The sequence below is a fragment of the Nothoprocta perdicaria genome, unplaced genomic scaffold (assembly GCF_003342845.1).
Source record: "Nothoprocta perdicaria isolate Ctin4 unplaced genomic scaffold, notPer1 scaffold_1, whole genome shotgun sequence".
NCBI lineage: Eukaryota > Metazoa > Chordata > Aves > Tinamiformes > Tinamidae > Nothoprocta > Nothoprocta perdicaria.
The window spans coordinates 6,260,284-6,288,097 of record NW_020454093.1 but is presented as its reverse complement, the minus strand read 5'-3'; the positions used below and the strand labels follow the sequence as shown (position 1 = coordinate 6,288,097).

The following is a 27,814-nucleotide window of genomic DNA, read 5'->3' as shown; positions in this document are numbered from 1 at the left end:
GCTTGCACAGTGGCGCTCTCAGGTTTAAAACGGGCAGCTTTTCACCTCGCCCGTGGATAGAGCGCAGCTACGGCGGTAGTTAGTGCTGCCCGCCAGCCGCACGGTCACACGCGGCCGGGGGGAGGGCAGTGTGTGACCGTTAACGGCCGCGCGGCGCGCGCGCCCCTCCTCCTCGGGGCCGTTAACGGCCGGCTCGCAGGCGGCGGCGGCCGCCCGCCAGAGGCACCTCCAGAGAGCAGTCGCGAGCGGCGCTAGAGCGGCCGCGCGGGGGGCGCTCCGGCAGGCGCGGCGCGGCGCGCTCCGCTCTGTGGCCGGGCCCGCCTCCCGCGCTGCGTGCAGCGGCGCCGCGGCGAGCGGCACGGAGCGGCTGGGCGCGCGCTCCGCCATGATGAACAGCGCTGGCATCGGGGTGCCGCTCGGCTTCCCCCTCGGCCCCACGTCCGTGATCCAGGTCACGAACCTGTCCTCGGCCGTAACGAGCGAGCAGATGCGGACTCTCTTCGGCTTTTTAGGAGATATCGAGGAGCTGCGCCTCTATCCCCCGGAGTAAGTGAGGCCCGCGCCGGCTTCCGCGGCCGCAGAGGCTCGGGAGAAGCAGAGGCCGGGAAGGGTCGGGGGGTGCGGAGAGAGGACAAGGCAGCAGGCCCCGCGCGCCATCTTGGATGCGGGCGCCGAGGTCCCCTCCGCGGGGAGGCGTCACGTGGCCCCGCCCGGCGCAATGGGAAGCGCGCCGGGGGGAACGGCGCTTCGCCCGCACTCAAGATGGCGGCCGGGCCCCCTGGGCGGCCTGCGGGAGCGTGGCCGGTGTCGCGGCCCGGTGGTGTCGGCCGCGGGCGGCTGCGGGCTCCGCGCGCTTCCCGGCCGGATTCGCCGCCCCCTTCGCCTGAATCCCTGTGGGGTGGCGGGGAAGGCGCTCCTGGGCCCTGCTCTCGTCGTTCGCCTCCATTCCGCGGCCCTTTTGTGCTCGGGGAGCAGCCTCCGCCTCGGGGAAGGGGCCTCACGACCAAGGCGGTTCATAACGGCCGCGATCGTCCCCCCGGGCCGCGGCTGCTCTTGTGAGCGTAGAACAGATGGAGGCCAAAGGGGCTGGGGAAGTCGACAGCTCTAGAGGCCGATTTATTTTTTATTTCTTCCCCTTAACCCGTCCATCGCACTGGGAGGTGATCTTGAAAGGACAGCCGTGCCCTTTGGAAGTATTTGTCCGCCTTCCTAGGAAAACCGAATGGGGATAGTGCATGGGGGAAGTCATCCACGTTCAGACATCTTAGTACAAAGGAATATGTTCAGAGGAAGAGAATTTAGATTTCTAAAATAACAGAAAAAATATTTCTCTATTTTATATGTCGATGTGATTGGTACATTATACTTGGGCCAGGATAGTTGGGGTGAGAACCATTCAAAAAAAAATTAAGCTGATTTAGTGTAGATACACAGCATATGTAGCAGGCTACCATTCCTGCAAAGATGGGTATAAATTAGCCTTAAGTTTTATACGGCCTTAAATAGATCTGTGTTGATTGGCTTTGAGTGATCTTGATTTTTACTTCGGGCTTGTTATTTGACTCTCAATAAATTTGAGTTTTCTCCTAAATATATTGTTTGGTATAACCTGTTTTTTTTTTTTTTTTTTTTTTCCCTCTCATTATTCTATGTGACAGATTTTAAAATAAATGTATTCTTGAAAGTCATATTTATGTTTACATATGCATATACATATACATATACATATGCTTTAGATCTTTAGTATCTTAGTAGACTTTAGCTTGGACTTTAGCTTTATATATATATAATAAGGTGCACATTGGTCATAAATTATTAATTTGATATTCAAAAATAGTAGATGATATTACTGTAGTAGATATTACTGTGAACTATATTTGCAATTTTTATGCATGATTTCTAGTTATGCATGTCTTTGCACATGCTTTGACCTGGCTTTCAATTAGTACTTCAGGAAAATCTAAGGATTTCTTTCAGCTGCCTTTTGAAACAAAATAGACTCCATGCTGACTCTCTGAAAACACACTTTACTAATGTTATGTAAATTCAGAAAATAGTGTTTCTTTGACAAGTGCACTGGTAGCAAAATCGTCACAAGCGAAGAGTTTGTGTATTTTGTGACTTTCACAGTGTGTGCCAGATTATGTATGTAACATTTAAAATTCAGACATTTAATGATTCAAGAAGGAATTTAATTAAAAGAGAAGTCTGATTTTTGAGTCAACTCTTGGCATTTTTTTTTTTGTGATCCCAGTCTTAGCTGTAAAAACATTTCTGTAGGAAGCCTAAGCTCATTTGATATAGTTCAGCTTGAATTTGATGCCCTCCATGGAACAGGGTGAAATTTCTCCCTTGTAGTCAGATTTCTGGCTGAAAAACATGATTCAGTAAGTTGAATTCGTGGAATGCAGGTCTCATGGATATTGATTACTGCCTGATAAATGTATTTATGTGGTCTTTTTAATTGATTTCACTCTGAGGCCTAAGAGGAAAGCAGCATGGTAGTTTTCAGTCATTTCTGAATATTTATGTTAACAAGTAGAAACTTTCACCATCATTAGAGTCCTTTGGCTATCCTCTAATACAGAAGAACATAATTAGGATATCTAAAGCCAACAGTTCTTGTTTCAAGAAGAGTAGTATTGTAGTAGTGTATATAGAGCATAATATTAAAGGAGTTAATACCTATTTTAAAAGTAAAGTGGTGAGCTGAAAGGAATGTACATGTCACATGGTGTAGAACCGTGGGTTACTTGACTGCCTATTTTATTTTTATTTATTATACACACAAATCATTTCTCTTACAGTCGAGCATGACTTTGCAGAAGAACTAAGTTGAGTCCTCTCCTGTATCCATCACCTTCTGAAAGAATAGGGCATTGAAATTGAGAGGCTCATGGAAATATTCATAATCCCCTTGCCAGGACTGCTGATTGAGTGTGAACCTCCGGTTCTGATGGTGATGTCTTTAAAAGGCTAACTAGAAATATTCAGAGATTTCATGAAATGGAAAGCGTATTAATATTAGAGTAGTTTAGATAATGTAATATTATTTCAAAAGTTAGAAGAATGTAAATATAATGAATATTAAAAATAACAAAGGAAAAGGGGAAATTGTGAGCAATGCATTGCATCATATGTTATTTGAGATCAGTCACTTAAATCTGCCAATAAAGCTCTTGTAAGCAGTCAAATGTGGAGGGAAAGACATTCTATTATAGTTGATATGCAAGTAAATATGAACCATCTCCTTCTTAATGGTTTAAATGAAAAGCAAAAAAAAATGAAATGCAAATTCTTCAAGATGATGCTTCAGGATTCCGAGGAACCTTCCTGAGCTTCTTTTTGAGTAATATTTTAGGGCTTCAGTTTTCAAGTAGCAGTTTCTGTCAGGGTCATTTACTTTGTTACCCAAAAGCGATTGAGATACTTTTGCATTCCCGGCACTTTTCCCCTCACTGCCTTTTTTTAAAGGAATATCTATTAAACTGTGCTATATTTTTTGTTAAAAATTGTCACTTAATGTTTTAATTTTCATGTGGTAGAATCTCCTTCAGTATCTTGAGTTGCTGCTAATTGGAGATGGCTTTAAGAGGAGCACTTGCCATGCTCCTAAATGCATGGTTCCTTGTGGGGAAGTTCCTACCTGATACTGTCCTCTTGGGCATTAAAAGCTTTCACACTACAGATAACAGTAAATGCTTCCCTATTACCAACGTTGTTTTCTGAAGAGACCAGTGTAAACTGTGAGCAGTCTACCTTGAGAATCAGTGCTGAGTGCACTGGAAATTCTTGGCAGTAAAGACATTGTTTCCATGTGGTCATCATTCCGATGTTGGCTACCAGGCACTTGCAGGAATCTGTCTATACTGAAGCAGCATGGCCACGTATCCTCTTGCAGTGGATCAGACATACCTGTTATGGGGGCCTCTTTTTCATACTGACCTGCTTCCTTAGAAAAAAAATTCCAATTTAACTTGATCTGTAGAATTATGTATGTATTGTTCTGCTCTCTCTAAAGATATCCATTGAAACTTCAAAAGTAAAACCTTTTTTTATTTATTTTGGATGGTGATAGTATCAGTGATCAACCACAAGTTATGTGGAAGTGGAGAAAGGATATTGATTATAATATACTCATTTCACTCAAGTCACTTGTATTTGATTATTATCAGATCCCAAGGAAACTAGCATCTTTTGCTAGTCTTGTCCTGGTCTTAAGTGTCTTGTGCAGTGCTATCAAATACTTTCCTAAGAAATTTTGGCTTCGTGGTAGAAGATAAGCTTTTAGAGCCTTGCTATAGCAATGTTCTAGTGTTACAGAGGTTGTAATATAACTTCTCAAATAGTTTCTGTGATTGAAATCAAGGAAATGTCAAGGGAAAAACATAATGAAAAAAAAACACTTAGCTTTCCAGGAATTTCTTACCGGTCTCCCTGCCTAGGACTAAATTCTTGCTTCACTTATGCAATTAACATGATGAAGTAATGTATCTAAACCTTTTAGGCTAATATTGAAATATGAAATCCTAGTTGCCTATGTCATCTTTGGGAGTACCTGCTTGGATTTGAGGGATTACTCTGTAGAGTCTGGCTGAATTTGAACTGCTTCTCGTATTTCTAGGAATTTGGGGAGTGTGTTTCTGTTTCAGTTGAGGGTGGGCAAGAGTGAAGCAGTTCATGCAGAATATTTTTTATTATTTACCACTTTGCCAGAAGGAGGGTGACCTTTTCAAAAAGAACTTAGTGAGTGCTGCTTCAATGCCTGTGCTGTCTTCCTGAAGAGGTCACACCTACTTCCTTCATAAGAAGAAATTATCCACCTCTATAAAAAATATGTCTGGTCCAGGCTGATCAAGATAGTACGTTTTCTAAACAAGACATTACGTTTTCTAAAGCAAATTCTTTTACTTGTTTGTTTTTGATCAAGGTTACAGTGTACTGTGGGTTTATTTTATTTTTTTAAATCTCCTTTGGTATACTTTCTAATTGAAAAAAAAAAAACAAAACATGTATTTGTAATTTCCTTCCTTATTCTATCCTATTCTGAGTAAATTTCTGCTTACCAACCTCTACAAGTGTCATCCTGTACCAGATTATGCAAAACTTAGGCTGATGGAAAAAAAAAAAACAACTTGGTGCACTCATGAGTTGAGTGATATTCAAAAGAATTCTTAAGATTTTCTTTTAGTTAATGAGTGAATAAAACCTCTTAATAAAACCTGTGAAGGAAAACCTACCAAAAAAAATCAGCTAATACAAGCAAACATCTTAAGGACCCATGAAAAATAGGCTTACTGTTTTAATTTCCTGATCAAGGATTTTTCAGCAGAGAAAAAGGTTAACTATAAATTATTTATTTCATAATTGCAGTATAGTTTGGTTTGTGGTACTTACCGTAGTAATATAGAATACATTGATAGATGTTGTATTTTGTGATTTGTAAAGAAAATAAGTCTTGCTTACATGGGCTTTTGCTTAGGTGGGCTTTTGGCTTCTCCAATTTTTTATTAAGAGGGCAGTGCTGTGCTTGTATTTTTAATAACCTAGAAGCAAGTGAACTAGTGTATTTCCCTACCCTTATCTTTTGGGTACCTTTCCAAGAAGAATAAAGATTTGTTTGTTTGTTGTTGTTAAGTAATGATTAAAAACACGTGCATATGATTAATTATTTCTCTCCTTTTATCTTACAGCAACGCCCCTCTTGCTTTTTCCTCCAAAGTATGTTATATTAAGTTTCGTGAAGCATCGAGTGTTGGTGTGGCCCAGCATCTAACTAACACGGTTTTTATTGACAGAGCTTTGATAGTTGTGCCCTGTGCAGAAGGTTGGTATTTCAAATGTTTCTCTGTAATGTTGGTCTTTGTCCTGTCTGCTCATTGTTTTAAGCTTACACCCTGTGAGATGTTGCTCTGTTGTTATTTTATTTCACTACTTCTTGAAAAAAACATCAAAATGAATGAAAATGCAAAAATGAAAAGGAAAAATGAATTTAAAAGACTAATTATGTAGATTTAGTCACAGCAAAGCATTAGGAAAAAAGGGATTTAAATTAGGATAATTCATTTTTTTTATAATTATACATCTGCTTGGGGAGGGGGTATAAGTTTTTCCATTTGGTTTGATTTGCGTAGAACTTATTTCCAAACAAAGTTCTCACTGAAGTCAATGAACACTGAAAGGATGAGACGTTTTGGATCTTAATTTATCTTTTTTTTTTTTTCTTTTGACTGATAGTTTTTCCCGTTCTTTTAGACTGAATCGTAGTTTGTCATGTGTAGATGTGCAATGTATGCATTTGAACATTTTAGCTCTAATTTAAAATACTTTGGGTATTCAGTAAACAGTAAGTATTCATGGTGATACTTACTGTTTGAATGTAATAGGATGACCTGCTAATTTCAGAGAAAATTTATTTTTCTCTTGTTACTGTGAAAAATACTACTTTGTGCAATAAAAAGGCTTTCTAATGCATAGTGGTACTCTTTTTGAGTACTTCTTGAAAAATGCAATTAAGCATTTTTCAGATTGCTTCCAGTGTAAAATATTTTTTGTCATTTCTAACATGATAAAATACTTGATGACTAAATTTGCAGGTGTTTCTTTAATTAGCTTTGAGGCTATTCTGTTACAGCTGTATTGAATTCAAGAGTAATACCTGCTGTTAGCATAATACCTGCAAAGTTCTGAGTACAGTGTAGCCTAATATTGCTGAAGTGTGTGAAGGTAGGTGTGGTTGCAGTTACCCAGAGCCCCATTGACTTCATTGGGATCATTGTGGAATTAAGTGTCTGCCCATTTGGAATGGGGCTTGTTGTCTCCTTGGAGTAGAAACGTTACAGCCAGGGGAGTGAAGCTAACTGCTTTGAACCTGAAAGCTGTTTTGCCACGAAGAATAGCATTGAGAACAACAACAATTGATACAACAATCAGCTACAGAAAAATCAGTTAGTAGCACGGCTCTTACTGCGAGAATCAGATTTGGGCTGAAAAAAAATGCTGTTAACTTGGTAAGGTTTGTTTACAGTGCCCCAGAATGTCTTTTGCATATTTGCCATGTCATGATCTGGGTAGCATGAGATTAGTATCTCTATGATAATCATCTGGGATGTGCCTGGCAACTAAATATTTTATTCACCTAGATATATTGTCTGTTCTCACAGCCTTATTGGCATGGGCATATGGCACATGGTTTTGCCTTTGCCTGGATTTTTAGTTGTTTCACGCCCAGTTTGTGGGGTCTTTTTGCTTATCTTTTAAACTTACTCATAAGCTACAGAGAGGATATTGCTATATCTCCTTGAAAGCTGGAAATGGAATTTATGTAAGCAAAATATATTTGACCAAACTCCTTGTTATTGAGAAAAATGCACCCAAATAATTGACTATAAATGATTCAGGATATTAGTTTTATGTTTCATCCAAAAGACCTTAGCATTGGTTCAATACTGCCAGAGAGGGAAGATTGAATGAACCACACTCACTGGTGTTTTTCTTGTGCTGAGATCACTGCCTGATGTGATATGGCAACAGGCAGGTAAAGCTACATTTTCCCGTGTCTCTTGATGGCAGACCATGATGAGAAGAAGAATAAAATCAAAAATCTGGGAAATCTTGTAATTCCAAACCCATTTGTGAGAATTTCTGAGAAAAATTTATAGAGAAATTGTCATTCTGTTCCAAATCATTCTAGATGCTACAGAGGTTAATGCATGATTAGATGAGCAAGTGATTGGATTATGAGACAAAATTGTTCTTTTAATGTCACAGTGCTGTTTCCATGTAACTTTTACAAAATCATTTATTTTAGTTTGTAAATATCTGAATTCACATGGGATTAATCCTCTGATGAATTTACTGTGTGGTTGGAGACCACATTGCAAAATTTTTGATTCCCTATGTGTTGTTAATGGGGTTAGTGGAGCTTATCGCAAGCTTTCAAAGTCATAATGGCTGTGATCTTCTGAGAGGTTAAAAGTCCTGGCTAACAGGGCTAATACTGAAATGTTCCATGCATCGAATTGAACATAAAGGAGAGGTAAGGCAGAATGCAGAAAACTTGGTTTTAGAAACCTTAATGAAATCTAAAATTTGGCGTGTGCTTAAATAGTGGTACATCAGAGGAGTATGGGGAGGGAATCATTACAATGAAAAGAATATTAATTTTGGGACATGTAACAGACACTTAAAAATGTAACTGTAAATGGAGTTTACATTTTCATACTGTCAGAGTGTGACTTTCCTTTTTTGTGTATCAATGATTTTTTCTTTAAATGTTATACTTTGAGAAAAGAAGGTTGAAAAATAACAAAGATGCCACCCTAATCATCATTCTAAACTTTATGTCCACATTTTCTGGTAGATGGATTTTGACTATTAATTTGGTTTTGTATGTTTTCTCTGTGTGATATTTGTGCATTATTAGATGACTAGACTGGCCAAGGCAGACCTGTTACACTTGCCTGAGTTAGGCATTGTTTGCCATGCCACTAAACCTGCCGTCAAGTGAAACCTTCATGGGGGAAATGAGATCGAAGTCTGGCCTGCTGAAGATGGACGCCCTGTCTCTGTTTTTATTTTATTTTGCTTTCTTTCCTTTTGTTTTCCTTTTTTTTTTTCCCTTTTTTTCTTTTTTTTCTTTTTTTTTTTTTTTTTTTAATTTTGTCCCTTTATTGTTTTGTTTTGTTAAATCTCTCTCCCTTGTACTTGTGAACTGGTACTTCAGTTCTGTACAGATGATGTTTTGTAAAGGGTTCGGAGTGCTTCATTTTGAAGTTGACCTGAAGATGATGATAGAATGGTGGATATTTTAGAATATGATTAACTAAATTTTATGTTTTGAGCTGGGGATAAACTTGCTTTGGAGTACATATAAGCATGTAAGTTCATCAGACCATGCCAGAAGACTTGAAATAGTGAAAAATATTCTAGTTTAAAGGTGTTTTTTTTCATATGTTGTACTTCATGAGTTTATTTTGGAAAAGAACAGTTTAAAATTTAGTTGATGGAGAAATTTACAAAAAAAAAAGGCATGAATCTTACTCTACCACTTTCTTCTTATCAACAGAGTAGCTTCATTTAAAATCAAATTATCTGTTTTATAAAAAGGGCTTTGTGTTTATATCTGAGGAATTTAAATTGATCATTTCTGAATTTGAACTTCCTTACATGGTAGATATCATGAAATACTTAATTCTGGTGAAATCTTGCTCTGGTGGCAGTAAGATTTTATCCTTTTGTCTTCTGCATCTTTTAGAAAAACCTTTTACTGCTCATAAGTACAAATGCAGACTGAGGTTTTGGGTGGAGTGTTATGGGAGGCACATTGTCTTTAAACGCTCTGTTTTGTGGGAAGATTGAATTGATGCTCCATGTGTGTATGTGTGTCTATGTATGTATGTGCTGCAATTCCACATGCTCCAGTGGTGTTTCTCCTCCTCCTCCCTCCCAGTCTTCTTGGGCATCTTTCCCACAAACCCTGACATTTTGTGCTGGAGTGACATGAAAGATTATCTTCTCTCCATGTCCATCTAACCTCTTTCTTCGGAGTGCCACCCCTGGGATGGAAGGGGTGGACTAGGGTGTGTATCTGCTCCTCAAGCCTCTCCCAGCCAAGTGGATTAAGATCAGTTGGTTTCACTTTCCGAGCACCAGGCTGCGCGCTGCAGCTGGGAAGGGCTTTGCTTCATGATCTCTGTTGGATTTAGCTGTGTGTGTTGAGAAGGGGTGATTGCCAGTAGCTGTAATCTCTTTAGTCATTGCTGCTAAATCCAATAAGAATCATGAATTAGATCACACAGAAGTCATTTAATTCCTATGTGAGCATTCCACATGGATTTAAAATAAAAGCAAAATAGCAATTATTTCTATTATATGTAGAGGACATGGAAACAAATCTTTTTTTTTCTTTCTTTTTCTTTCTTTTTCTTTCTTTCTTTTTCTTTTTTTTTTTTTTTCCCCAAAGAGCAAACTTGCTTATTTTTGAAGCAGACTACGGGGAGGTAGTTTCAGTACATAGTTTCAGTACAAACAGTAGGAAGTAAAATACTATGTTCAGCACTTGCTGAACACAGACACTTTCTCTATACAGTGTTTAGTAATCACATACAGTCAATGGATTGTAATCCACAATCAGCAGATTGTGATATGGACCAAGCTGACTAGGAGTCCTAGCCACTTAAAAGTACAAGTAATTAACAAATATAATTTGTATCTAGGAGAACTGTGTATGTATGACCAAGAAGCATAAGGTGTTTCTAGGCAATGCAAGGATAATCTACATTTGCTTCCAGAATCTTTTGCAAAGCAAAAAATTAGATAATAGTGTCATTAGTTAAACACTCAAAAACTTTTAAGAAATATTTCTAAGGGTGTGATATATGTGACATTAATTTTGTCTGTTTTTCCCAAATAAAAAAAAAACTTGGACATTTCCATTCTACTTACAAATAATATGAGCTAAAAAAAAAACAAAGCAGTTATCCTGCTGCAGGATATATAAAGCTGTAATGTCCTAATTTGTTGTCTCTTAACTCACATGTTCTCTTACATATTTTTGTGAACTAATGTTCCTTTTAAAAATAGGTTTATGGAGAGTTACAAACAATCTTTGAAGTTTTGTGAGAACTCTTGAGGTTGTCTTGTTTCACATATTAATTAATTTTGAAACGATCCAAAGAGCAGGAAAGTAAATATGCAGGTTATAGTTCAGGGTTTTTTCTCTTCCTTTCTTTATCCCCATCCCTCCCCGCCGCTTTTTTCTTTCTTTTTTTTTTTCTTTTTGCTAGCATAGTTGTTAAATGCTTGAACTCCTGAAAACTAGGGAGGAAACTTCTGAAAAGAAAGCGTCTCCATATACAAAGGCAGATATACAAACAAATCTGTCTGTAAAAATAGATCCTTTCTCATTCTTACATAAAATAAACATCTTTTTGTAGCATTTTTATTTTTTTAAATAAAAATATTATGTTTTTGAGAGTCCAGAGTATTCTGGAAATTATGTTACCAACTCATAACTTAAATAGACATATTATTCATACTTTGAACTGCCATGGTAATTTACCTAACCAAAAATATTCAACAAATTCCTTAAGCGAAATATAAGCAACTAATTCCATTTATTTCAGTAAGATGCCCTGTATGCTTAAAATTTGGGCTTGTATTTAAGTACCTTTCTGAACTAGACTCATTGTCTGCTTTGTTATATACCTAACTCAGTTTCTGTTTACAAGGGCGTTTAAGTGTTTCTTGAGGTCATCTGCCTAAGTGCATACCAAATTTTATGTAAGTGCATGCTTTAAATTAGGCATATGCTTATGTACATTATTGAATTCATCTAAATCATAGTGCAGCTGTACTATTTTAGGAGCCATTTCTGTCCTTGGATTTACTAATGCAGTGTCTCTTGACCATGTGGAATTCTGCGTGAGCATCCAGTTAATTGCAAGATGCTGCCTGTTCAGGAGATGATGTAGTTGATAAGGATCTCGTGATCCGTCATTCGAAAATACTGAAGTATTTTGATCTTCAGAAGAACTAGTATATAATTGTATGTCTAATTTGCATGCAGAGTTATTGTAATTGTAAATTGTAGTTGTAAAGAAGGCTGCTTAGCTACACAGTAGGCAGGGTATTCAGCAAAGTACTTGATTTTTCGTGAGCATTCAGGCAAACCAGTTATAGCTGCCATGGCATGGCTTGCTTCAACATGAGACTGGGGAAGAGCTCTCAGAGCTGAATACTGTGGTGATGATGACTCACATTCATGCATGTTTTAAAGAAAAGCCATGGAAGAAATTATTGCACAGTTAATTCTTAAGTGCTGATGACTTTACTATTTTCTTCCTTCAGTAACAAATGATTTGTTTTGTTACATGTTAATGACCAAGATGTCTCAAAATTTAAAATAAAATAGCTATCTGTAAATAGGTCATGAGACAAAAGTTGCTATTGTTATTTTATTTTTTTCTATTCCATCCATGTCACATTTAAATTAATTTTCATTTATTTTGTCCCTTGGGCTTACCTAACTGTAACCCAATCCTGGGATGCATATCTGTAGAACAGGTTTGCAACTTTTTTTTTTGTTGTTTCATTTTGTTTAAGTAGTGTGATTCCTGTGGGGGTTAGTGAAACTTGCACAGTTTTTAAAATTTTATCTGATATATTGCTTTTTGAGAAGAATGTGTTCATACAAAATTCCTGAGGTTAAGGTTTAGTAGTGAAAACATTATTTGAATCAAAGCAGTACAAGGTACAGGCATAATATGTGTAGATTCTTTGACATTTAAAACATGTTTTAACAAAAGCATTTATGTCAGTAAAGTACAAAAGGATCAGTTAGAATATATAGTGATGTCTGCAGTTCTGAGTATACCTTGGATTTTTAATATACTTAGGATTTCTTTCTACAGTCTTCAGTTTTTAGTTAATTTAGCTATCAGCTATAACTTTGAAACCTACCTTTAGTTCAGGTTAGATACTACTTATGTTACAAACGTGATAGGGAGAGTATGATGTCATTCAAATAGTAGAGAGTGTGTATTTTAGGAAAATATCCCTTGCTTAGCTGATCAGGTATGATTTTCTTCAATTTCAGTAAATTTACAGCTAATTTATCAAAATTTCATATAAACGGAGATAACCCTGAATGGAAGACAGTATGACAATATTGGTCTAAAATTTTTTACCCTCCTTCCAAAGTTCATTTATAGATTGTGTGGAGTTGCAGTAGTTTTTATTTTATTTTTATTTATTTTTACATCAAAAGTAGATAGCATCACAGAATGAAAAAAACACAGATTTCCATTAGCACTTACTTTGTTTTTTTCTTTCCTTTTTAAATTTTTTTCTTTTTTTCTTTTTCTTTTTTTTTCTTTTTTTTAACTGATTTGGTTATTTGCCATTTCTGGGGATTAAACTTTAAAAAATGTTCTTCTTTTCTGTATCTGATGTTCTGTGTGCTATTAGTGATGCAGCCAACACGAACGGTTGTCATGTGTAAAACAACTTTCGATCACCGCGAAAACACCGTCCTGGGAAAGCGTCCATGCTTGATATCGTTTGGTTCATGAACATTAAGTTTCCAGTACAGGTGACCCATAGCTCAAAGTGTTAAATAATTGTCTACATTATTCAGTTTTTAAAATAATAATCCATTAATGAGAGATTGCTAGTTTTTGAAGTTTTGATCACTTTTGTTTTTCCTAGTAGAGCAGGGTAAAAGGAAAAACTTAAGTTTTTATTTATTTCTTTTTAAGGATCTGGTAGATAGATTCATTCTTATTTATTACCATTTTTAAATGAAAGGGTAGTTATAAAATCATAGAAAGTAACTTCTGTATAGTGTTCCAGCTCTCTATAACATTATTAATTACCTCTTTAGGTAAAATCCCAGATGAAGCCAAAGCCCTTTCTCTGTTGGCGCCTGCTCCTACTATGACGAGTCTGATGCCTGGTGCAGGGTTGCTCCCTATACCCACGCCAACTCCTCTGACTACAGTAAGTAAAATTCAGTCACTGTTTGTTTTCTGCCTTCCTCTCTACTGAGTAGCTTCCTCTGTGTTCAGAGAGCATGAACTACCTCCTCCATGGGCGTTGTCTTGCATGCTAAATCACTGAAGGTGTTACAGCTCTCCACTGTGGCTTCTCTTGCAAGGATAGATCACAGGGGTCTAGGAAGGAACAATTAAAATGGACATAACCAAGAGCACATGCCATTTCTTTTGTAATAACTCTTTGCTTTCTGGCAATCTGTTCAGATTTTAGGAAGACAGAGACCTCCTTCTCTACTTCCCCTGCCCTCACTTAGTTATATGCGTATATTCAGTATCATGCTAATACTTTTTCATGTTTTGTGGATGAAAGTTTTAAAAACAAAATTTCAGTAGTTCATTACATGGATCCAAACTTCAGCTTTCTTTATGAAATGTCATCTTTTTGATTGAGTAAGAACATCTGCTTCTGCTGCTACATCACTAGGTACTAGCCGTTGGCGTCTTGGACAGATCAACACTGGGTAAATGTAGTCAGCACAAGCAAATGGAAGGGAGAGGAGATGTCTGAAATTGCCTCTTTCTACCCAAAGCAGTATTAAATAACCTTGTCATCCTGCCACTGTTACCTTTTCCTTTGGATTTACTTCCTTTCAGTAGAAGCAGTAAATTGCTGTGCTTGTGAGTGGAAGCAGCTCTGCGGTGAACAATTTATGCCTATTGTATAGCTTTAAAATTGTTTTCATTGCTTATCTGTCAATAGTGAAGACAAATTAATTGTTTTAAATGGTGGTACTGTAAATGACCAGTCAGAAACCACAAAATTAACTAGAAATATCAATACTTGTCAGACTACTACCTGTAGTAGTAAAATAGTGTATTCGGATAAGGCTTCCCATACTGTCTACTCTTAAGATACCCTTGTTAAGATGATTTACTCTGAGATATGTATTAGACAATTGGGTACGCTGCTAAGATGATCATTCCCTCCTTGGTCTTATGTGTTTGGGGAAAGAAAATGTGTAGCTGGAACTTCCTCTGCTGAAAGAAATTAATATGAAGGCTACATATCTACTACAGGGCTTTCCTGGCTCCGTGGCACTTGCAAAACATTGTAGTATATTTTGCTTGTAAGTTACAGGAAGATTTAAGATTCTGTTGATCATCTGCCAGGCAGAGATGTTCATATGCTGGGTTACATCTCTGTGTGTGTTTGTGATGGGCTCTACCCAGTGACCATAGCATTTTTAATAGCGTTTTTTCTTCATGCTTCTTCCTGGTTCTTACCAGTCCAAAGGCAAGATTGTTTGTAACCAAAATTAAATCAGTCCTCAGTATTCCTCATTCACTCATAAGTCTTGTGATAGCAAAAATAACTATATTAGCAATGCTTGAAAGAATCTATCTCAAGTTGATGACTGCTAACACAAGAAATTAGAATGCAGATTATTCGGTTGATATCCTGCATTCCTGGCCAAACGTCTCTTACAGGGTGGTAGCTGACAGCATATAGAAAATTCCTAGTATAGGAAGTTAGTTATGGATAGATTTTTATAGTAAAAGTTCTTAACTGAGGCCTTACAGTTTAAGGAATTTACTGGGCTCATTAGATCCGTTCTACAGTAATATACAAGACAGGCAAGTATTACGAAGTAAAGCATCTCCCATCAGTGCCCGCTTGGAAAAAAAATACTGTTTTTGTTTTCTAGCTTGGTGTTTCACTTGGCACTTTGGGGGCTATACCAGCAGCAGCATTGGACCCTAACATTACAGCACTGGGAGAAATACCACAGCCACCAATTATGGGGAATGTGGACCCATCCAAAATTGATGAAATCAGGAGAACAGTCTATGTTGGAAACTTGAATTCACAGGTAGCTTTTGCTTTTCTTTTTTTATTTTTCTTTCTTTCTACTGGAGATATTCATGTAGAACTTAATATCAAGAACTATAATTTGAGTTGTAATATTACATGTTAAGAATTTTCCCTAGTTGATAACAATAGGAACTGAAACAAAAACATACTGGTGTTATTTTGTTTTCTAAATGGCATTGCACCAGCCAGCTCTTACAGGACCGTGGAATTAATTCTAGTAGGGAGCTGGGAATTGAAGAAACATGTCTATGATTGTGTGGGATGGTCAAGTGTCCAAATGGGAAATGTTAGCTGAGCAATATCTCAAAAGCCACATGATCATGGTAGATGATCACGCCTCTCTTCCCATGCCTCTCTACTAATGTGTAAGCACAATAAGAAGGAATTAATCTTGTGAAATATAAGGAATTGGCTGTGACTGAAGGATAGCAATTTCTCATAACAAAAGTATCGAAACCAGCATAGGCAGCCATGTATTTCTACAAAAGGAAAGCTTTAATGCGGCAGCCGTTATTGTTTAAGGGTTAATTGAAAAACTCTTTGCTGTTGACTGACAGAAATATAAAAAATTGATTTGGTGAGTTTATTTGACTGTTGAAGAAGCTACTAGAGTATTAAGAGTGCTATGGATCTCAGTAAGATAAAACTGATTGGAAACTGTTAGAAGTACTGAGAAAAGCAAAATTTTTGACTAATATTTCAGTATATTATTGTACTGATCAAAAACACAATCAATAGCAGAAGTAGCTTTGATATAGGTACATAAGGAAATCCCCATCAGTTATTTCCCATGAGTTATGTGCAAAGTACAAAATCCTGTGCAGATGTGTTTATAAAGTAAATATAGGACTTTGATATGTGGTTGCACTGTTTAAAATCATGATATACTCTTTAGACTTTTGGAATAAAAAAATAGTATCTGTGTTAAAGGGTAGTGTTACCAAATTTGTGTTGCCTGTGTAATAATGGTGAAATCTTTCAAAATCAGTAGCTCTTCAATTACCTGATATGTTCTATAACATGTATTTTACTTCAGCTGATCTTTTTGACGTTGTTTCAGACTACAACGGCAGATCAGCTGCTTGAATTCTTTAAGCAAGTTGGAGAAGTGAAATTTGTGCGAATGGCAGGTGATGAGACCCAGCCAACACGATTTGCTTTTGTGGAATTTGCAGACCAAAATTCTGTTCCTCGAGCCCTTGCCTTTAATGGAGTTATGTTTGGAGACAGGCCGTTAAAGTAAGAAATTAATTATCCATATAAATACTGAATGTGAGATTTCTTAGTACCTTTACACATTGGTGACACTGATCTGCAGGAAACCATTATGAACTTTTTTTTTTTTAAAAAAGTTTAAAGATTTCTGATTAGCAAACGATATAACTTCTGTAAACTGCAATTTCAATATTGAAAATAACCTTCTTTATAAATACAGTGTTGTGAAACATATATTTGTATTTAATCATGGGGTAGTGACAGTAGAAAACAGTGAGAGAATCCACAAAGTCCTTTAGGTAATTAAGCTTTAAATAGGATGGATATGTGATTACTGGACCTTAATGTGTAAGTTTTGTCTGTATGGCAGTAATAGATTTCTAGATTCCTACTGGAAAATAATTAAATCTGTATATGTGTAAAATTACATAGGAACAGTGTGTAGCATGTAGTTAAAAATGGTAAAATTTGAAGGCAATAAAAGCTAGACATTTATATTTCAGAATTTATTTGGAAGAGTTGCATCTTAGGAAGTTCTTAATCACAAGTGTCACTTAAGATGTTTGCTTTCTTCTTTGTCTTTCATTTTCACTCTACAAGTATTTGAGGATTAAAGCTTTTCTGCTTGTTTTCTGTTTTGTTTCTTTGTTGTTGTTCATTAATTTAGAATAAACCACTCCAATAACGCCATAGTGAAGCCTCCTGAAATGACACCACAAGCTGCTGCCAAGGAACTGGAAGAAGTGATGAAGAGAGTAAGGGAAGCCCAGTCTTTCATATCTGCTGCTATTGAGCCAGGTAGGTGTATTATGTTCACTAATGAGCAGGCATGTTCTCTGTGTATCTTGGCACACACTTTTAAGAGCATTTTCAAACACAGGAGGAGGGTATATGTTTAATTAAAAAATGCTAATACTAAAAATTATCTTCATGAAACAAAACAGTGAAATACGGTTTATTATTTCATTGTGTCTTATTGTCAGGTATTTGCTCATTGAATGCATTCAAAATAAGTCAACACTAAACCAAATAATACTTAATATTGGTGCTTTTTAAGTGCAAAGTACTTCACAAACATTTAAAAGAAATTGCTGTATGTTTTGTTTCATTCTCCTCTAGCTCAGAATTACCTCTAGGTCAGGGTTAGCTAGCATGCTGCTAAAAGCAGCAGTGTTAGGCTTTTCTTATCTTCATCAGGTTAGTTTTGTCCCATTGCTACACTCTTTATCATGCTGGCTCAAGGCTGTGTGCATCCCCTTAGCAAACGGGATCAGAGAATGAATCTGAGTTAAAACATCACATATTTGGATGGACTTTTTTTCACCCAGATTGGTTTCCTGATCCCTGTAATCATTGAGATGTCAGATCAAGGAGGAAGGAGTTGGCGGGTTGAGAGGTTAGACTACTATCTTAGTGCTGACTTAGTCTGACTTAAACTGACTGCAGAACTACTGCATAAAAGTTTTTAACTTGTTAAACTTGGAATTGAGATCATACCTTTTCTTTCAGTCAGTGATATTATATTGTTCTTAATAACAAACCTAGACTTAACTTATGTAAGTTAGGTAGTTCTTTTTTTAGAGTTGGAAGAAAAATAGCTCTAAACTTTCCTCAATGTTAAGCAGCAGAATAACAGTCTTCTGGCGTCTGAACCAAAGTTTGCCGAGGTCACTGGTAAGCTTTCCATTGACTTCATGGCCTTTGGATCAAACTTTTCACCCCTTTCTCTCCACCCCTTCCACCTCCAAAGTAATGTTTGAGGAGTGAAACATTAATATTTGTGCAGCGGTTGGGATATTTAGAAGAATGACTTTCTAAGTATTGTTTACATTTTATCCACACTTTCAGCATTATACCCTCTAAATTCATTCTTCTCAGGGTATTAAAAATAAAAAGTATTTGTATTAAATAATATACCAAGAGGAGAACATGTTGTAATCTTGTTCATTGTGGCAGCAACATAAATCCCATTCCTAATAGAGCTAGCTGTTTATAATTATCTGGTTTATGTGTACTGCTGCAGGATGGCTGCACTCAACGAGTATATGCAATGACTTTCTTGGATGTTTCTGAAGGATATTTGCAAAGAAGGAAGATGTGCAGAGAGTAGGCCCCTTGCACTATGTGTGGTACATTCCACTTGTGCCAGATTGTTAACTGGGATCTTTAAATGTTCTGAGCTTACACTGCAAAGTGGTTTTTTCCTCTCAGAGTCTGGAAAGAGCAGTGAAAGAAAAGGCGGTCGATCTCGTTCCCATTCTCGTTCAGAATCCAGGTCTAGTTCAAAATCCCGATCTAGAAGGAAAAGATCACACTCAAAGCACAGGTAAGTATGTTTTTTCTTTTGAGAATTGTGCTATGTCTCCTGTATTACTGGTGTTTATTGAGATTTTTCTATCTGGATATGAGACCAGAATCACTGTGGAGAACGTTAATTACTTATACTAACCAGATCAGAATAATGAGGAACTTTGTCTCTTAACAGATACCCTTGCCCTCAAAATGCTAAATGCATTCAGGATTATTTTTTCCCTAAACTAGAAGGTATGATTTATGTCATGTAGCTATAGCTTATTTCATTTTGTGAGTTGTGTGTTATGAAAAAAAATAAATAGATGTTTTGCAAAACATTTACTGGTATCACCTGGAACAGGTAGGTTGGCTGGTTTTGCTGGCAGAAAATTCCTGGTGTACCAAAGTTTTAAACATTTAGTAAACAATGGAATGTTTCTGTTTACTGTACTAAAAATGTAAAGCTAATTCTTTCAGAACTTAAAATAGTTTTGGAGACTGTCTGATTTGTAACATTTGTTAAGTTCTGAGTAGTTCAAAAAAAGGCTTTGAACATGGGAGGGGGAAAAAGGCTGTCTCGCCCTTGAAGGGGTGAGGTTATCAGTTAACTCTTTTGTTAAGAATGACAGTGTTGCTACGTGACCGTTAACAAGTGCTTCATGAAATGACAGTTTAGTAGTCTCCAAGCACAAGGAAAGTCTCCTGAGCACTTCACATAGTCAGTCTAAAGATACTTGACTACATCAAATGGGGGGAAAAAAGAAACTGAGGGAAAAACTGTATAGATGCAAAACAAATGAAGTTTGGTAAGATGAGTGTGCATGTTTCCACTTCCAGAAACTCTATGCCTTGACCAGCTATTGATCATTACTTGTTTGGTTGTTTTTTGGGGGAGTGGGTTTTTCTTACTGTTTTAAAATGATTTACTATATACTATCAGCTTTGAGTACATGCTGAAAAAGGGCCATGCTGATTCATTGAGGCAACTTCACCCCTGAGAATCAACTCTCCTCATCATTTGCCTGTTTTAGTGGTTTATAATCCCCCTAAGTCATTTCCATTACATAAATTTTTATTCAGGAGCTCATTCTGACTAAATCAATTTACTCTGTAAATATTGAGTTGGTACATCTGCATCACTCTGTGAAGCAAGCTGTAGGCAAAAAGAACGGTTTGCTCTTGGTGTATCTTTCTGTCTGTATCCTGAGCTGCAGAAGACAGGTGGAGCTGGTATTTTCTATGTCTCTTCAGGATTTATTGGGTAATAAACATGGCCTTTCTGTCGTTGGTAAGTTTAATACGGTGGTACCTCGGCCTCATGAACAAGGTATCTAATGAAGTCAAGTCTCTTGAAACTTAGTATTCACATTCAGCTTTTTATCATTCAGAAAAAGCAGTTATGCTCTTACCCAAATCAGGAATATTTGGGGGAAAATATAGTAGTGTGTCCCCCATCCCCCGTCCCCCCCAAAAAAAAAAAAAAAAAAAAAAAGCTTTCTTCATTAATTCTTGAGTTTGCTATGTGTGTTTATCAGAAGACTAATAGATTTCTCCTGGAGTACTTGAACATTAGTTGTCTTTCTTATTTATCAGGTAGTAAACACTCATTCTTTTTTGAGATTATGATGATTAAGTTGAAAGAGTTTGTGAATATGGGTTTGAAAAGTAATTTAACTGAATTTAAACCTGCAGATAGTGGGGTGGTGTGTGTGTGTGTTTGTTTGTTTGTTTTGGTGGTGTTTCCCCCCCGCCAAAGTTTGGGTAAATTGTAAGGCTGGAGAACCAAGCAAACAGAGGCCAGTAAAGCCATCTTCAAAAACCCAAGATGCCACTACGGGATTAGACTTCAAGAAGAAAAATTTATACTTTCTGATGTATTTATGAATGTTCTTTTTTTTGTATTCTATGCTATGCTTTTATAACAAAAATAAATTTTATTTAAATGGTGCAGTTCTGAAGGAGATGGTGTGCATCTGGTAAAATTCAAGTATAGGCATTTGGGAAAACATTGGTACATAGTACCATGCTGAGCTGAAAACTGTATATTTAATAACCTTTGAGGCAGTATTTATGTATTTTTTCCCCTCAGTTGGCCTAATTTTTTTAAGCCTCTGTATTTAAGTATTTTTCTTCTGATGTTGTTTACATAGAAGTAGATCTGGCAATAGATCACTCTCAAGACACAAGGACAGGCGGAGATCCAGAAGTCCCCTGAAAAAACGGTCAAGATCTAGAGAAAGGCGAAAATCAAGAAGTCGCTCTCGTTCTCGGTGAGTTTCTGTTCCCAAGCAATGATGTCATTTGTTTGTTTTTGATGAAAATATATTTGTTTTCACATTACATATGATGAATTGTCTCAATTAAACTTTGACTGTATAGTCTGGCTTTTCAGATATCTTCTCAGTTATTCTAGAATAATAGAATTCTGTTCACGTTTTTTGTTTCTGTGTATGCATTGATGTCAGGCTTTCAAGCAGTTTGAGGATACTTACGTGAGTGAATAATGTTGAATTTAGACCTTTTCAGTCAGCTGTCGTTTTTCGTGAAGGAGTCATTATTCTGCAGTTCGTCTTACATGGGCCCGCTTCCTGTTAGGAAAGCATAAAATTTACCAGTTGCAGAGTTTGTCTCATTCCTGATAAAATGTAGAAAATCTGTGGATGTGTAGAAACTTAACTGCAAGGCAAAGGCCCACATTCTCTAAAAGCCTAATTACATCGCCTAGAACTTGATGTTTGATTTTGTTTTTCATTCACTCCTACCACAGTTTGTTTTCCAAATTTTTCTTAGCTCTTGAGCCCCTCCTTCATGGCAAACAGATATGGACGATTTAAATATTGCATAATTATTTTTCTTTAATTTGAGAGCCGTAGTTTCTGTTGAGAAATGAATGCATGTTAGTTGTAATTAGAAAGTTCAGAGATGGATTTCTTTACTTTTCACAGGGACAAGAAAAGAGACAAAGAAAAGGTCAAGGAAAAAGAAAAGGCCAAGGAAAAGGAGAAAGAGAGAGACCGAGACAAGGAGAAGGAGAGAGACCGTGACAGAGATAAAGAAAGAGAACGAGATAAAGAGAGAAACAGGGACAAGGAGAAGGACAGGGACAGAGACAAAGAGAGAAACAAAGATCGGGAAAGAGTCAGAGATAAGGACAGGGATAGGGACAGGGAAAAAGAGAAGGACAAAGATAGGGACAAGGAAAAGGAAAAAGACAAAGATAGGGACAAGGAAAAAGATAAGGAAGAGGTAGACCAGAACAAAGAAAAAGAAGGAGATGCTGAGAAAGAGGTGGAGAAGGACAGAGAGAAGGTGAAGGACAAGGAGGGAGATAAGGACAAAGACAAGGACAGAGACAAGGAAAAGGAAAAAGATGGAGAAAAAGAAAAGGAGCGAGAAAGAGATGATAAAAAGAAAAAAGAGAAGAGATCCAAAACGCCTCCAAGAAGCTATAGCTCTTCAAGAAGATCTCGTAGCTCCAGCAGGTTTGTTGTTCAGAATTTTTGTCACAGTTTTATTATTTATTTATTTATAACTGTTACAGTGAGACACTGTGACATATGTACATCCTAATTTTCATGTGTTAATTTACATTACTTACAAATTCAGTCTGTTTTCTTTTTTGTTCTGTAGATAGCCCTGTAAGATAAAATCTGTGCCAAGAGTTCTGTATGATACCTGCTAGCGTATAGTTTCTTGTGGGGCTCCTGGTGCTCACCTTTCACATATCTGCACACTGGAGTCCTTGAGGACAATGAGTGGCTGCTTCTTGTACTGTTCCTCAGTGTTAGTCAGCCTTAAGATTTGTGAATTGCAAAAGCTGGAGTTGGACAGGTAGAAAAATAATGAATATTAACTTATCCATATTGGTATTTTGACAACAGTTTGAGCCTCATTGAACCTTGTGTGTTTCTAATCCAGCAAGCACACTTCTTCGTGTATCCAGGTAAACCCAAGTCCTGCTCAGCTGGGACTCCAGTTAAACTTTGAAGTCCATGTTGTTCAAGTTAGGCCTTTTTCTTAAGGTGATTTCTCATTCAGTTGGATTCTTTTCCTGATTGAAGAAACTGTTATTTAATAAAATGTTACTGATGCCGGTGTGTTTCCATTGATAGCAGATGTAAATATAAGCATGTGAGGATAAATGTAAGCCTGAAAGGGGGACATCTTTTCTCCTATTTTCCCCTTTTATTCTTCCTTTTCCCACCAGACTAAAATAATACACAGTGTGTAATGTATCTTGTTCATGTAAGTCAGATGTTGGTAGCTATTCATGATGTTAATTTCCAGGAATATTTGGTCAGTTGCCAAATAAGTTTAAGAGCTTTCTGCTTTTTATGCAGTTTTCTTGAGTTTATTATTTTCCTAATTGTTGATCTTGAGTTTCTTGGTCTTGCAGAGAAAGGCGTAAAAGGAAGAGCAGAAGTCCCTCCAAATCTCCTAAATCATCCAAAACAACAAAAAGAAAGTCTTCTCGATCTCCATCTCCAAGAAGGTAGGCTTGATGTAAAGATAAAAGTTACTGGGTAGAAATAGTTGTGATATCAGCATTGTTAAATGAACTGCTTCAGATTTATATTTCTCCTGGATGATTTTTGTCATGCAAGCTGCTGATTAATCATCATCATTGTCTTTTTCTAAGGAAAGGTTCAATGTTTTTCAATAATGAGAGGAGAAAAAGGCAGATACTAGACTGAAAGCAATACGGGAAATATTTTCTTTGGTTTATTGCATTTGCAGGAGTTGTCTCAGATGATTGCAGGTGATGAGTAACGACTGAATTTAAAAATTTCGAGCCCTGGAATGCTTAAAGCTAGAACATGTAAAGTCTGTTATTGGTCCCAGTTAATTTACTTCAAATCCATACAAGGATTCATCACATTCAGTTTTTTTTTTCCTTTGCAGATGGTGTGCGTTTTGAACACTTGCAGTCTTTAGCCTTACTCATTAAAAAAAAAAAAGTGTTTTTGATTTTGAAAGGTTCTGCAGATGAGAAAATAATTTGCAACTAAATAGCTTAAGGGGACCGCAGCATAGTTGAAAGCTTCTGAACTGTGTAACTGGCTGTACAGAGCCAGAGTGTATGACTTGATGTGATACCACTTGACTTGGTAGAAATTTGTTGTTTAAATCACACTTCTAATATAAGTAAAATTTTTCTGAAGCAGGAACAAGAAGGAAAAAAAAAGAGAAAGGGATACAAATAATGAAAGAAGAGAAAGAGAACGCTCCACCTCCAAGAAAAAAAGTAGCAGAGAAAAGGAGGGAAAGGAAAAATCTGACAAAAGCAGCACTGCTTTGAAGGTAAGCTCTGTGATCGAGCGATATGCAAAGTGGAGTGCTATAAGCAGAGTGATTACTGGAATTACTTCCTGGTTTTTCCTTTTCCCATATTTTTTCCTTTCTTTCATCTCCCTCCTCTCTTTTTAATTTTTCTTTCCCTTCTCTGTCTTTCCCTTTTATCCTTTCTTTCTTTTCTTTGCCAAATTGTGTCCAGTAGAGACACTTGAGTTCAGCTTTTGCCATCAGGAGAAGTGAATCATATTCTAAATGGTTAGTAGGTCCGTTTGCTTGCATTCTCTTTTTGAACCTTACTGGACTTGTAGGAACTTGTGTGAATAGATTACAGAAATACTTTCTTTTGGTTTCTCTCTTTCTGCTCTGTGCTGTATTTGAATATTTGGCTGTCTGCCTATCTGAAAGAGCAAGCAGAAACAGATTGTGTAGCTAAGCAGCAGAATTCAAGGATAGCTTGGCTGTCAAGCTTAAAAGATTATTATTGTAAATTTTCATTCTGCAGTTCAGCTCTCCCTGTCTGCTTTGGTCCTGGGCTGCATTTAGGACTCTGAGGAGGTCAAGCTGAAAGGGTAGATTGGAGGAAGAGAAACATGGAACTTGAAGGAAGAGGGTGATGTGATTCATAAGAAACATCTTCCAATTGCTTAATCTTAACACTTGAAAAGCAGCCTGTCTTTGAAGTAGTTTGTACTCATTTAACTGCTGTAAAACTCAGGTAATTGTGTCTGGTGGATGCTTCAGTAATTACCTTACCCAAGAACTCTCTTAAATCCCCATGGTTATCTGACTAAAAATACTAAAGAAAAAGATTAATCCTGCATTACTTAGCATGTATGAGGATGTCTGGATTTCTGGAGCTATTTCTCCTAGGTTCCATGGTACTCTTTGTTCTGTTTTATTTCAGTATAAATGATAAAGCGCCCAACTTCAGCCACTACAAAAGAAGGAAAACTTCCTAAAAACAAAAAAGAGCTGACATCTATTTTAAAAATTGGTAACTTGAGATAGACAAGTAGAAGTTAAGTCAATCAAAATATCAACAGGTTTCTCAGAAGTTACATCCTGTAGTGCTGGCAGTGTGATTTCTTGGTAAAACAATTTTATCTTTGGTAGGACAAGGATCACACCAAGGAGGAGCAGAATGCTGAGACTGACAAGGAAGAAGACAGCAGAGATATACAAAGGACAGATGAAGTCAAGCTACAACAGAATGGGAACTGTCAACCAAATGAAGAAAACCTCTCAGTTAAAATGGAAGAGGTTTAAAGCACGGAGTGGACCTCTGACACAACTAAGGAGTTAAATCCAAAGCTTTTAATTTCCCTGAATGAGGAAGAAAATGTCAAAGCAATCAACTTGAACATGCTGATAATGTATTAGTAGCTCTTCCAATTCTTGTGCTAGCTTTGTTGTCCTCTTGCTATAAGCGAGAGAGCACGGACCAGTAATTATACCATGAAAAGGCAGATGCCATCAGAACTATTCATCTCTGAAAATTCATGCATTTCTGTGATGGCTGTACTTATTTGTAAAATGATCTATGTTAAGTTTTGCCATAAGCTGTTACAAATAAGTAGAAACTGAATGATGTAAACCTGTACTATCCGAAAAAGCTGAAGATATGCATTGAAGGTTGTTTAAAATATTGCTTGTGGATGAATTTTGTATTGTTTTACCTTGTGGGTTAAAAAAGAATCCACAGAAACGTCAACGTGTACTGTTTGATGTGCTTGGAAATGGTGCATAAATATACACACTTTCATTTTGTTGTAAATGACAACTATAGAAAAAAAGGGTTTTAAATATAAACAATTTTACGGTTCTTATGTTAAATGGCCACTGACTAGTATGTTTTTCCTTTGCTCACTGCTTGAGATTTTTGGGTTTTATTATTTAAAATAATTTCTTACTAATCTCCCTAAAGCGAGGATTTCTTTTAAAGTATTAGAACAATGCATGCTACTTTTTCTGATCCTAAAAGGAATACTGCCATGCTATAGATAATAGGTTAGCTTTACTGGGTTATTTTGGAGTTGTTTTACTTTATTGTTTTCTTTTGTCCTTCCAGAAGCGAGCACATCTGTATGATATTATCAGAGCTTAGAGCTTCGTTTTGAGCCGTGCTGCAGTGTGTCTGTTCAGCTGCAAATAGTACAGGTGCCATTATGAAGATAAATTCTCATTTGTTTAAAAAAATATGGGAGCACAAGCAGAAGCTTTAGTGCCTTCTTAAAATGTGGTATTTTCTAGAAATGTATATGTGCTATTACTCATTTTCAGCTAAATCTTTCCAGATCTCTATTGCTATTTTGCCACCACCGTACTGTAGATAAGAACGCAAGTCGTACGTAAGAACCGTTGTCTGATTCACTTGTTAAAATACTAAAACTCCATTTTTTACTTTTTATTTTTTAGAAGAGATTTATAGATGAAAGCAAAAATGCATTTTGGGGACCACCACTGTACTAAAGTAATAGCTGAATACAAAGCATTCTCTTAGCGCCTACATCTAAGACAGCCCTTTAAACACTTAATCTACATTTGGATGGCCTTAATTGTTAACCTCTCCATCGTTTTCTCTTGTACCTATTGTGTGATATAAAAGGAATTGTGTGCAACGTATAGGGGGGAAATAGTGTGGAAAAAAAACATTCTAATTTACACAGAAGTCTTATGGTAAAGATTTTTTTTTTCATTCTGTGAGGAGAAAACATCTTAGAAGAGAAAGACACAAAGCAAGTATTTTGTCGAGTGAAAACATGGCTTGTGCTCTCTGAACTAATTTCATTGGTTTCGTCATAGTGACCTTTCTTGAGAGTCATACCTTTAAAAGTTACTTATACCTAAAATCAAGTAGATTATTTTTAATACAACTTAATACAATCAAATGACTTAATTGCCTTACCTCATGGGAAGAGTTAGTTCTGTCAGTTTGAAACAACTGAATAGCATATTAGTTATTTGTTTTAAAATTCATTTTTTTTCCTTTGCATTGTTAATTCTTATGAAAATGTAAACATATTACAGGGAATGAAAAATTGCCCAGTTCATAAGGTAATGAAACCCAGTTTGATTGTGAAGCTGCTTGATCACTCTTCATTTTTGATAGGATTTAATGTTTCTTGCCACTGTGTACATTTAAGACTATAGAAAATGCTTTACCATGTAAAGTATAGACCGTCATTTTTGTGATGTTTAAGCCACATGCCGTTGGCTGGTAAACAGCTTATTCTGATAAAAGAATGACAAATCTGTATGCATATAGAGAGACTGTGAAGGATTGTGTCTTGCAACAACAGCTGTCTTATTTATGATGTGTAAGTAGCATAGAGCAAAGAGATTGTTTGTATACTTGTTATCTTTGGTACCATTTCACTAATAAAATAAGTATTTTAGAGGGAAGTTTCTGCTGATACATACTTATTAAAGGAATATTTTTTAGTTGATCATCTGCTCCTATTCAAGAGATTTTTTTTGATTGCAACTTCGATACTAGTTTAAGAATGTATTATTTATACTCTCTTTAAAAAGCTAATTCCCTTCTTCTCTGGAAGAAATTGTTAGAATTCTTGCAATATATCACATTTCAGTTGATATTAGTTTGATTTTGAGTTTTGTTATCCTGAAATTGCATAGCTATATT

At 36.7% G+C, this 27,814-nt stretch overlaps 1 protein-coding gene across 5 annotated transcripts; it reads left to right on the top strand.

Moving 5' to 3' along the window:
- The first annotated feature begins 385 nt into the window (after nucleotides 1-385).
- On the top strand, nucleotides 386-27,480 carry SREK1 (splicing regulatory glutamic acid and lysine rich protein 1). 5 transcript variants are annotated; one of them, XM_026036854.1, is made up of 12 exons: nucleotides 386-546; nucleotides 5,694-5,827; nucleotides 13,385-13,500; nucleotides 15,203-15,367; nucleotides 16,430-16,608; nucleotides 17,252-17,382; nucleotides 18,796-18,910; nucleotides 21,027-21,146; nucleotides 21,822-22,358; nucleotides 23,273-23,368; nucleotides 24,042-24,177; nucleotides 25,285-27,480. In XM_026036854.1, exons 1-12 carry the CDS (start codon nucleotides 386-388, stop codon nucleotides 25,435-25,437), a joined length of 2,043 nt encoding a protein of 680 aa, XP_025892639.1. In that variant the 3' UTR covers nucleotides 25,438-27,480. The 5 variants fall into 5 exon arrangements, with proteins under 5 accessions (XP_025892639.1, XP_025892632.1, XP_025892662.1 ...); XM_026036847.1 differs by having other exon boundaries at nucleotides 24,039-24,177; XM_026036877.1 differs by lacking the exon at nucleotides 386-546 and adding an exon at nucleotides 12,970-13,093 and having other exon boundaries at nucleotides 5,778-5,827; nucleotides 24,039-24,177.
- The last annotated feature ends 334 nt before the right edge of the window (nucleotides 27,481-27,814 follow it).

Coding starts and splice junctions, on each gene's coding strand:
- SREK1 (XM_026036847.1), top strand. CDS start 386: ATGATGAACAGCGCTGGCATCGGGGTGCCGCTCGGCTTCCCCCTCGGC. Junction 5,828..13,384: donor AGTTGTGCCCTGTGCAGAAG/GTTGGTATTTCA, acceptor TTACCTCTTTAG/GTAAAATCCCAGATGAAGCC. Junction 24,178..25,284: donor AAAGCAGCACTGCTTTGAAG/GTAAGCTCTGTG, acceptor TATCTTTGGTAG/GACAAGGATCACACCAAGGA.